Here is a 12,296-nt window from a genome sequence, read left to right on the forward strand (position 1 = left end):
GTCTACTACATCATCCAATTGTCTACTACATCATCCAATTGTCTACTACATCATCCAATTGTCTACTACATCATCCAATTGTTTACTACATCATCCGATTGTTTACTACATCATCCGATTGTTTACTACATCATCCGATTGTTTACTACATCATCCATTTGGTGTGACATGTTACGAATTTGTTGTGCTTAAGAGTGCATCTTTAACATGTATTCACTAACTAAGTGGTTCTGGATAAGAGCGTCTGCTAAATGACTGAAATGTACGACAAGATTTTTCTCCCAAACAAGTTTTCCTGTTTGTAGTGAAGTCCCTACTGTGGTTGCTCCACACCCCACAACCCCTGATCCCAGTAAAAACAGGAAGTGGTACTTACAGTGTCTCTCTGCTCAAAGTCCACTGAGCTGGAGACAGAGGTCAGGCGTTCGTAGCGATCGGGTAGCTCCGACGTCATGGCAGACGCCACACTGCACACACACAATGTTAAAAAGATAGAACTAGCATTAGCCTGATGCTTCCCAACAACAAACCTGATGGAGAATAGCATTAGCCCAGCATTAGCCTGACGCTTCCCAACAACAAACCTAATGGAGAATAGCATTAGCCTAGCATTAGCCTGACGCTTCCCAACAACAAAACTGATGGAGAATAGCATTAGCCTAGCATTAGCCTGACGCTTCCCAACAACAAACCTGATGGAGATAGCATTAGCCTAGCATTAGCCTGGCACTCCCCAACAACAAACCTGATCTCAAATAGTTAGTTAGGCTGACATCAGTACAGTATCAACAGTGTGTTTATTACATATTAATTAGTTCAGTGGCCACACATGCAGTAGGGCTCTGAAATGGGCTGGAGAGGTTGGTTCTGGGCTGTATCCACACTGCTGTACCTCAGACGTCTGTAGAGTTGGCATCAATCTATCCATTCAGTCAATTCAGGAAGTAAACTTACACTCCAATTTCAGTTTATTTCCTGAATTGAATGTCTTTGACCCAAAACCTGGGAGACGGGGGCTGGGGTTTGAGTGTACGGTTGGCCTAGTGCTCACGCACCAGTCAGTGAGACAACAATCACCCAGAACAAACCTCAGCACCATGTCATTCAGTTGGAGGATTCTAGAGATACACAAACTCTCTGACACCTTGTTAAGATGACAGAGATTGGAAGGAAAAGCAATGAAGGCTCCCCCACAAGAGAGAGACAGAGACAAAGAGACAGACAGAGAGAAAGGGGAGGACATTCACAAAGACAACAGAAGAACCTGAGTGTAAAATCATTGAGACACATAACAATAAAAAGATGTAACCACCCCCCCCCCCACCCCCCACCGGATCAACCAGCAGAGCTTTCAGGTCCTACAGCTCATACACTGATACACATGCGTTTTGACTCCCAGAACTAGACCAGATTGAAGCTCTTTTATCTCATATTCTTCATCAGGCAGCCCCCTTTAGCCCGGGTCCCCAGATCTGATTGTGCCGATGGTATGTCAATGATCATAGGAGTTCACAAGACAACATAAACAGACCTGGGCCCAGGCTACTATTCCCCTGGTCTCCATTAGCAATGTCCAGTGTAAAACTAGATTAAAGGATGACATCACCCAGAGCTCTTTGAGGTCTCTAATGGAATGGGGGGGGTGGGGGCACCCACAATGGCTATAACTCAATAAACGTCCATAGAAGACCTCAGAGAGCTAGGGGTAGGTGTCTTGTCTAGTGCAGAAACACAGAACCACCACAGACTGATACAGGAGCTGAGGGTAGGTAGGGATAACCAGTCAGGACTCAGGAGCTTGACGGCGTCTACACAACCACAGGGTGAGGTGAGGTGTGTAGTTACTAGTTACCGTACCTCTCCACCCTGTAGGTATCATGCCTGCTGGGCACCTCATGCGGTGCGCTTATACAGGACGACAGGAGAGACATTCTGCTTCTCAGAGAGGTCAATGATGACACAGAGATTAGCATATAGAGCTGATTAGTTAGTTAGGGAGAGAGAACATACAGCAACAGAGTTATAGGTGTAAAATGGAGAGAGAAAGAGACAGAGACAGAGAAACAGAGAGAGAGAGACAGAGTCACAGAGAGAGAGAGACATAGAGAGAGAGAGACACAGAGAGAGAGAGAGACACACAGAGAGAGAGAGACACAGAGAGAGAGAGAGAGAGACAAAGAGAGAGAGAGACAAAGAGAGAGAGACAGAGACAGAGAGACAGAGAGAGAGAGAGAGACAGAGAGACAGAGAGAGACAGAGACAAACGCAGACCAACGCCAAATTCATGAGAAGTTGAATGGAGAAGTTGAATGGATTAGAAAAAGCTATAAAGGACAATCAAAATTCATTGGACTCCCCAATTACTGACCAGGAGCTCTATAAGAAGCTTCAGGCTCTCAAATTTAAAAAAGCATGCGGACCTGATGGCATCCTAAATGAGATGCTCAAACTCACTAGTGCAACATTTCAATTGGCTATATTAAAACTGTTTAATTTGATCCTGAGTGTAGGTTATTTCCTGACATCTGGAATCAAGGACTCATAACCCCAATCTTTAAAAACAATGTCTTGTGTAAAAGCCAAATTGGATGTATACCAAAACATCACACGACTGATCATATTTACACCCTACACACCCTGATAGATGTGTGTCCACCAAAATAAACATGTCCACCAAAATAATACCAAAATATACGCTTGCTTTATGGATTTCCAAAAAGCATTTGATTCTATTTGGCATACAGGACTGTTCTACAAAGTTATTGAAAGTGGTGTAGGGGGTAAAACATATGACATAATTAAATCAAATGTTTACTGGCAATAAGTACAGCATTAAAATTGGCATATGACATGTATTTAATTATGTTTACTGGCAATACGTGCAGCAGAACCAGGGGCGGGGCCTTCGCCAAGGTTGCAATCTGAGCCCTACACTCTTCAATATTTACATCAACGAATTAGCCACTATTCTAGACAAATCCTCAGCCCCTGGTGTTGGTCTCCACAATTCAGAAGTTAAATGCCTACTCTTCACAGATGACCTATGCCTTCTGTCACCCACAGCACATGGCCTTACAGCAGAGCCTGGACCTGCTAGAGCAGTACTGCCAGACCTGGGCCCTGGCAGTAAACCCCAAAAAGACTAATACAGTGCCTTGCGAAAGTATTCGGCCCCCTTGAACTTTGCGACCTTTTGCCACATTTCAGGCTTCAAACATAAAGATATAAAACACAATCATGTGATGGAACGACATTTATTGGATATTTGTAACTTTTTTAACAAATCAAAAACTGAAAAATTGGGCGTGCAAAATTATTCAGCCCCTTTACTTTCAGTGCAGCAAACTCTCTCCAGAAGTTCAGTGAGGATCTCTGAATGATCCAATGTTGACCTAAATGACTAATGATGATAAATACAATCCACCTGTGTGTAATCAAGTCTCCGTATCAATGCTCCTGCACTGTGATAGTCTCAGAGGTCCGTTAAAAGCGCAGAGAGCATCATGAAGAACAAGGAACACACCAGGCAGGTCCGAGATACTGTTGTGAAGAAGTTTAAAGCCGGATTTGGATACAAAAAGACTTCCCAAGCTTTAAACATCCCAAGGAGCACTGTGCAAGCGATAATATTGAAATGGAAGGAGTATCAGACCACTGCAAATCTACCAAGACCTGGCCGTCCCTCTAAACTTTCAGCTCATACAAGGAGAAGACTGATCAGAGATGCAGCCAAGAGGCCCATGATCACTCTGGATGAACTGCAGAGATCTACAGCTGAGGTGGGAGACTCTGTCCATAGGACAACAATCAGTCGTATATTGCACAAATCTGGCCTTTATGGAAGAGTGGCAAGAAGAAAGCCATTTCTTAAAGATATCCATAAAAAGTGCCGTTTAAAGTTTGCCACAAGCCACCTGGGAGACACACCAAACATGTGGAAGAAGGTGCTCTGGTCAGATGAAACCAAAATTGAACTTTTTGGCAACAATGCAAAACGTTATGTTTGGCGTAAAAGCCTCACAGCTCATCACCCTGAACACACCATCCCCACTGTCAAACATGGTGGTGGCAGCATCATGGTTTGGGCCTGCTTTTCTTCAGCAGTGACAGGGAAGATGGTTAAAATTGATGGGAAGATGGATGGAGCCAAATACAGGACCATTCTGGAAGAAAACCTGATGGAGTCTGCAAAAGACCTGAGACTGGGACGGAGATTTGTCTTCCAACAAGACAATGATCCAAAACATAAAGCAAAATCTACAATGGAATGGTTCAAAAATAAACATATCCAGGTGTTAGAATGGCCAAGTCAAAGTCCAGACCTGAATCCAATCGAGAATCTGTGGAAAGAACTGAAAACTGCTGTTCACAAATGCTCTCCATCCAACCTCACTGAGCTTGAGCTGTTTTGCAAGGAGTAATGGGAAAAAATTTCAGTCTCTCGATGTGCAAAACTGATAGAGACATACCCCAAGCGAATTACAGCTGTAATCACAGCAAAAGGTGGCGCTACAAAGTATTAACTTAAGGGGGCTGAATAATTTTGCACGCCCAATTTTTCAGTTTTTGATTTGTTAAAAAAGTTTGAAATATCCAATAAATGTCGTTCCACTTCATGATTGTGTCCCACTTGTTGTTGATTCTTCTCAAAAAAATACAGTTTTATATCTTTATGTTTGAAGCCTGAAATGTGGCAAAAGGTCGCAAAGTTCAAGGGGGCCGAATACTTTCGCAAGGCACTGTATAATGATTTTCCAGAGAAGATCCAGATCTCAGGGAATTAGACCAAAGTTCTCAATTGGTACAAAATATATAGAGTACTGCACTCACTACAATTACTTAGGTTTAAAAATAAGCTCGACTGGACACCATAATGAGGCAGGAGGCAGTGAAGCAGGAGGCAGTGAGGCAGTGAAGGAACTGAGAAATCACGCAGGGCATTAAAAAACAAATTCAAATTGAAATACAAATTAAAAAACTAATTGAATGTTTCATTGAACTAATTGCACTTTATGGCAACGAGGTGTGGGGTCCACTTGCAAAACAAGATTTCACCAAATGGGACAAACACCCCATTGAAACTCTGAATGCAGAGTTCTGTAAGTATCTCCTACAAGTCCGGAGGAAAACTACAAACAATGGCTAATATCTACTAATAATAAAAACTCAAAAAATAGCAATTAAGTTTTGGAAACATCTAAAATACAGTGACCCCCTCTCATATCATTATCATTACCAAGCCCTGCAATGCCAAGAGCTGAGCAAATAAAAAAGTTGTTATTTAACCAGGCAAGTCAGTTAAGAACAAATTCTTATTTTCAATGACGGCCTAGGAACAGTGGGTTAACTGGCCTAGGAACAGTGGGTTAACTGGCTTAGGAACAGTGGGTTAACTGGTCTAGGAACAGTGGGTTAACTGCCTTGTTCAGGGGCAGAATGACAGATTTGTACCTTGTCAGCTCAGGGATTTGAACTTGCAACACTCTAACCACTAGGATACCCTGCCACCCCAATCAATCAGAATAAACCAAATTACAACACAATCAAAACAAAACTACATTGCTTATTGGGAAACACAATCACAAAGCTAAATGCAGTGCTTTCTGGCCCTAAATGGACATTACACTGGATAACTATCTGACCATGGTTACTGATCAAAACCTTAGAAAAACCTTGACAAAGTACAGGCTCAGTGAGCACAGCCTTGCCATTGAGAAGGGTAGACACAGGCTCCCTGTAGAGGAAAGGCTGTGCAACCACTGCACCACAGCAGAACCTGAGACAGAGCTGCATTTCCTGACAAAATGTCAAAAATATAAAACAATTAGAGTGTCATTTCCCCAAATTTAAAACCCTTATTCAAGGTTTCAAAGACCTCTCTGATGAGGATAGGCTACCATTCCTGTTGGAGGAGGACGCAGAGAGCTGTGGGTTGGCAGCGCACTACATTGCTGCCTGCCATAAGTTGAGGGACAGTGTCTGACAGACCAATCAACCTACACATGTCCTCTACTGTATACTTATTGCTATTGTTGAATGTATGGTTATTTTGACCCTTAGTTATTGTTGTTACTGTTGACAGAGAGAGACAGAGACAGAGAGACAGAGAGAGACAGACAGAGAGAGAGAGACACAGAGAAAGAGAGACAGAGAAAGAGAGACAGAGAAAGAGACAGAGAGAGAGACACAGAGAGAGACACAGAGAAAGAGAGACAGAGAAAGAGAGTCAGAGAGACAGCAGCAGGGATAAAACCGTGGAAAGACCAGAAAGAAAGAGAGAACAGCAGGAGACAGGCTCGAATAAGAAAAGCCTGGCAGGAGAGAAGGAAAGAGAAAACCCACAACAGAGCTAGACAGGCTAACCCAACCCACACCAGCCTAGGTAGGAACAGATCCCAGCACCACAAGAGAGCTAGACAGGCCAACCCAACCCACACCAGCCTAGGTAGGAAGGGAAGGAAGAGAGTTAGATTGGTTGAAAGAGAAGAAGCAGTGTGATACAATAAGAAGACATACTGTTTCTGTTCATCCAGACGGCTGTATCGCTGATTCTGTCTTCACGGAGAGAGAAAACAAAACAGAAATATAAAACAACATGACGGAGGAGGTATCGGGATATTCCTGGAGGAGAAACCAGTGATCAACTGTTCAGGTTAAAAAATAATAATAATAATAATAATCACAAAAATCAGGAAGATCAAATTCAGTTCTCTTTACAGTGACAGAGGACCTTCGACTGGGGTGAGATATACATATGAGAAACCTTTTCAAACAGCTGGACAAAAGTACAAATACTGCGGTGAGAAACACAGGTGTTTGCCTGAGTATTTTCTGGAAGGTATTAGTACCAAAAGACCAGAACTCTACTCTGTAAATGGCTGCTAATATGGTTGATGAGCAAACCAATCAAGACAGAAATGCATTAAGCCTAGGACGTTAAGCCAAAATGGGATTCACCGTCTGTCTGCACGTCCTGCAGACATGCAGCTGGGTAAACAACAGGCCTATCTATGGAACACTGTGTCATTATCCACTTAGTAGAGCAGAGTTAGACAGGAGACAAACGGAGCCCCAGTCAGCACCTCAGTCATGGGACTAATGTCTAGTCTCCTCATCTACGCGTTCTCTCTCCATTACAAAAGTAGACCTTTGGCCTAGACCTCTCTCCCGCTGTCCCTCTCCCTGCCTCCCTCCCTCGGTCCATCCGTCCCTCTCCCTGCCTGCCTCCCTCCTTCCCTTGGTCGGTCCCTCGGTCAGTCCGTCCCTGCCTCCCCCTCCCTCGGTCCGTCCCTGCCTCCCCCTCCCTCGGTCCGTCCCTGTCCCTCGGTCGGTCCGTCCCTGCCTCCCCCTCCCTCGGTCCGTCCCTGTCCCTCGGTCGGGTCCCTGTCCCTCCCTCCCCCTTGGTCCGTCCCTGTCCCTCCCTCCCCCGGTCCATCCTTGCCCTCGGTCGGGTCCCTGTCTCTCCCTCGGTCCGTCCCTGTCCCTCCCTCCCCCTCCCTTGGCCAGTCCCTCCCCCTCCTGCACCCTCCCTCCCCCTACCATCTCTCTCCTCCCATGTCTCTCCTCCCATAGCTAGCCCTGAGTCATGACTGTAGTCCTATGGGGTTAGATGCTATCAAATATCCAGCTGTGCAAATAGTGGAAAAACATCAGCTAGATAAACAAACATGACCTCTGAAGGAAGGCTCAGCTGTTCTGCAGAGTATTTAAAGTGATAGAGTGTAACCATGTCATGTTTGCAGATTCTAGGAGTTCGATGAGTTGACTGAAGCCTAAAGCAAAGTGTACTGTCCTCTCTGGCAGATGACTCAACTACTTCCTTTGACTCCCGAGCACACTGGCTCTTTCTTGATTTGTCTTTCCCTAATTCCTCACGTCCTCTCTCCTCCTTCTCTCCTCACCTCCTTGGACCTTCTCCTCCCCTGTGTTTTAAGAAGGAGACCAGGAAGTGGGATGCCAGGACAACTAATTGGGAATGAGACATTGTCCTCGGGAGTCAAAGGCAGTAGTTGACTTGTTCATCAAATCAAGATTTGGATACTGCATTACTGACCCGACCTCATTACTGACTACTAACCTGGCTTAATTACTGACTAATGACCTCATTACGGACTACTGACCTCATTACTGACCTCATTACGGACTACTAACCTCATTACTGACCTCATTACTGACTACTGACCTCATTACGGACTACTGACCTCATTACTGACTACTGACCTCATTACTTACCTCATTAATGACTACTGACCTCATTACTGACTACTAACCTCATTACTGACCTGGCCTAATTACTGACCTCATTACTGACTACTGACCTCATTACTGATGACTGGCCTCATTACTGACTACTGACCTCATTAACTACTGGCCTCATTACTGACTACTGGCCTCATTACTGACTACTGGCCTCATTACTGACCTCATTACTGACTACTAGCCTCATTACTGAATACTGACCTCATTACTGACTACTGACCTAATTACTGACTACTGACCTGGCTTCATTACTGACTACTGGCCTCATGACTGACTACTGGCCTCATGACTGACTACTGGCCTCATGACTGACTACTGGCCTCATGACTGACTACTGGTCTCATGACTGACTACTGGCCTCATTACTGACTACTGGTCTCATTACTGACTACTGGTCTCATTACTGACTACTGGTCTCATTACTGACTACTGGTCTCATTACTGACTACTGGTCTCATTACTGACTACTGGTCTCATTACTGACTTGGGCATTTTGAAACACTCCATAGAAGGGCTACATATCCCTGAAAACAGTAGTACTGTACAGACTGCATGATTTTGATTGGCTTTGCCTGGGGAAAAAACAGTAAGAAAAGTGATGATTATTCCTAGTTCCTCCATTTGCCCAACGTCTGTCTCTCTGTCTGTCTGAGGACAGTAAACTCTGCTGTGCGTAAACTCTGACCCAGTAGAAGCAGGCCATCTCATGGCCTGGCTAGTCTAGGTTCTAATCTAGCTTCTCTGTCTTTCTCCCCACTGGCCTCATCTCTCTGTCTTTCTCTCCACTGGCATCCTCCCTCTGTCTTTCTCCCCGCTGGCATCCTCTCTCTGTCTTTCTCCCCGCTCAGCTCTCTGTCTTTCTCCCCACTGGCCTCATCTCTCTGTCTTTCTCCCCACTGGCATCCTCTCTCTGTATTTCTCCACTGGCATCCTCTCTCTGTCTTTCTCCCACTGGCATCCTCTCTCTGTCTTTCTCCCCACTGGCATCATCTCTCTGTCTTTCTCCCTGTCACTGGCATCCTCTCTCTGTCTTTCTCCCCACTGGCATCCTCTCTCTGTATTTCTCCCACTGGCATCCTCTCTCTGTCTTTCTCCACTGTCATCCTCTCTCTGTCTTTCTCCTCACTGGCATCCTCTCTCTGTCTTGGCATCCTCTCTCTGTCTTCTCTCTGGCATCCTCTCTCTGTCTTTCTCCCTACTGTCATCCTCTCTCTGTCTTTCTCCTCACTGGCATCCTCTCTCTGTCTTTCTCCTCACTGGCATCCTCTCTCTGTCTTTCTCCCTGCTGGCATCCTCTCTCTGTCTGTTCAATAAATCTGAAAATCCCATAAAAACATATATATATATATTTTTTAAAACAAGAAGTCTGTCTGGACATGTATTCTCTGGTAGAACACAAAGCACTAGCGTTATATCAGGCTGCAAAGCTAACGAGAGTTACAACAGCCAGGTCTTCTACTACTGCAGGAGAAGCAGAAATCACATTCTAAAAGGCTGTGGTGTGGTGATATACCTGTCTGCGTCAGTCACCAACGCCAAGCGGCCGTAGTCCCACGCTACCTTTCTCAAGATGGAGAACACAAACAGGAGTACCTAGGAATGCCACACACGCACACACACACACACACACACACACACACACACACACACACACACACACACACACACACACACACACACACACACACACACACACACACACACACACACACACACACACACACACACACACACACAAAATCAAAATCGGTCACATACACATATTCAGCAGATGTTATTGCGAAGTAATAAGCAAAAATTATTCTGTTCCTAGATCCAGTGTTGCAGTAATATCTAACAGTACACAACAACACACACAGATCTGAAAGTAGAAGACCGTGGCGCTAGAAGCAGAGCTCCCCATGTCTGTAGGCGCCATCTCACTACGGTCTTCCATAGAGAGGGAGAGGTCCCAATGTACACACACACACACAGAGAGGGTAGCTAGCTATTACACAATACATTAGTAAAGCAAGGTGTTATTCCAACTGCTTTCCTGTATTTACATATACAGAATCAGAATCAGAACCAGTTAGACACACTACCTAGTGGTTACATCTGTCCCATGGCGCCCTGGGTATTCCTTGAACCAGGAACAACACTGGACCTAAGGTATAGGTTCCAGCCAACTAGAGGTTTTTTTTCCAGACCAGATGGTCAGTAAAAAAATAAAACCTCTTGGCCCTACTAAATATTCATCTGAATTTGATGTATAAAAATAAATACAAATAAAAGACAACGATGGACAATAAAGCTGTATCGATACAAAACCAGGAAGAAGTGACTCACCAGGAAGCACATGAAGTCCAGTGCGAGGACGGTGGGCACCCCTCCGAAGGGCAGGCCCTGAAGCACGGTGGATCGGATACGGGCGGTGTAGCAGTAGTCCCTGGAGGTCTTACCCCCACCGGAGGTGTTGCTCTGCTGGGCAGGGCAGTCAGCCAGGCCCCTTCCGGGACACAGAGCCCCCTGGACCACGGCCCCCCACCACACCACACCCACCACCACCGTCAGCAGGACAGACATGCTGAGGCTTCAGCTAGGATTCAGCTCCACACTCACTGCGGCATCTTAAACACCTGGAGGAGAACGAGAATTCAGTTAGGAATCAGCTCCACACTCACTGTGGCATCTTAAAAATGGGGCAGCAGGTAGCCTAGTGGTTAGAGCAGGTAGCCTAGTGGTTAGAGGCAGGTAGCCTAGTGGTTAGAGCAGGTAGCCTAGTGGTTAGAGCAGGTAGCCTAGTGGTTAGAGCAGGTAGCCTAGTCGTTAGAGCAGGTAGCCTAGTGGTTAGAGCAGGTAGCCTAGTCGTTAGAGCAGGTAGCCTAGCGGTTAGAGCAGGTAGCCTAGTCGTTAGAGCAGGTAGCCTAGTGGTTAGAGCAGGTAGCCTAGTCGTTAGAGCAGGTAGCCTAGCGGTTAGAGACAGGTAGCCTAGTGGTTAGAGGCAGGTAGCCTAGTGGTTAGAGCAGGTAGCCTAGTGGTTAGAGCAGGTAGCCTAGTGGTTAGAGGCAGGTAGCCTAGTGGTTAGAGACAGGTAGCCTAGTGGTTAGAGCAGGTAGCCTAGTGGTTAGAGCAGGTAGCCTAGTGGTTAGAGGCAGGTAGCCTAGTGGTTAGAGGCAGGTAGCCTAGTGGTTAGAGGCAGGTAGCCTAGTGGTTAGAGGCAGGTAGCCTAGTGGTTAGAGGCAGGTAGCCTAGTGGTTAGAGGCAGGTAGCCTAGTGGTTAGAGGCAGGTAGCCTAGTGGTTAGAGGCAGGTAGCCTAGTGGTTAGAGGCAGGTAGCCTAGTGGTTAGAGGCAGGTAGCCTAGTGGTTAGAGCAGGTAGCCTAGCGGTTAGAGCAGGTAGCCTAGCGGTTAGAGCAGGTAGCCTAGTGGTTAGAGGGTAGGGCCAGTAACCGAAATGTTGCTGGATCGAATCCCCGAGCTGAAAAAGGCTTCTTTTTTTTTTAAATCTGCCCCTGAACAAGGCAGTTAACCCACTGTTCCCTTGTAGGCCGTCATTGAAAATAAGAATTTGTTCTCAACTGACTTTCCTCGTTAAATAAAAGGTTAATAAAACACCTGGAGGAGAGAGGATTCAACGCACTGCGGCCTCCGTCGTTTTGGGAATTTGATGCTCCCTGACTGTCTGGCTTTCATTGTTGGGTGATTTTTTTTTATCTGGACACAAGAAACTGCATGAATGTAGATTACTAGAGATCGGCCGATTAATCGGTATCGGCTTTTTTTTTGGGTCCCCCAGTAAATCGGTATCGGCGTTGAAAAATCATAAATCGGTGGACCTCTAAAAGATACATAAATCATTCCTACAGTTTCTATTTGGTTTTCGTCATTTTCCAGTACAGTATATTGGGTTTGTAAGAAGTAGTCCACTATGTAGGGAACAGGGTGTTATTTGGGATGCAATCTATCGCTTTCTTTTCACTGGTTGAGAAGAGTAGGTTGTCTCCTCTCTGGGTTGACTGTGGTCTGTGTGAACCCTGTACCCTCTATTGGCCCATT

At 45.6% G+C, this 12,296-nt stretch overlaps 1 protein-coding gene across 1 annotated transcript in view; it reads right to left on the bottom strand.

Annotated features, from left to right (window-relative positions):
• LOC112247859 (CSC1-like protein 2) overlaps positions 1 to 12,296 on the bottom strand; it is a gene marked incomplete in the record, with an annotated part of 175,688 nt that overhangs the window by 142,400 nt on the left and 20,992 nt on the right. The window contains 4 exon segments of the mRNA XM_042305631.1: positions 377 to 467; positions 6,517 to 6,555; positions 9,773 to 9,852; positions 10,588 to 10,877. Of these exon segments, the coding sequence (XP_042161565.1) occupies positions 377 to 467; positions 6,517 to 6,555; positions 9,773 to 9,852; positions 10,588 to 10,824 (447 nt within the window).

This window comes from Oncorhynchus tshawytscha, linkage group LG24 (genome assembly GCF_018296145.1).
Source record: "Oncorhynchus tshawytscha isolate Ot180627B linkage group LG24, Otsh_v2.0, whole genome shotgun sequence".
Classification (NCBI taxonomy): domain Eukaryota; kingdom Metazoa; phylum Chordata; class Actinopteri; order Salmoniformes; family Salmonidae; genus Oncorhynchus; species Oncorhynchus tshawytscha.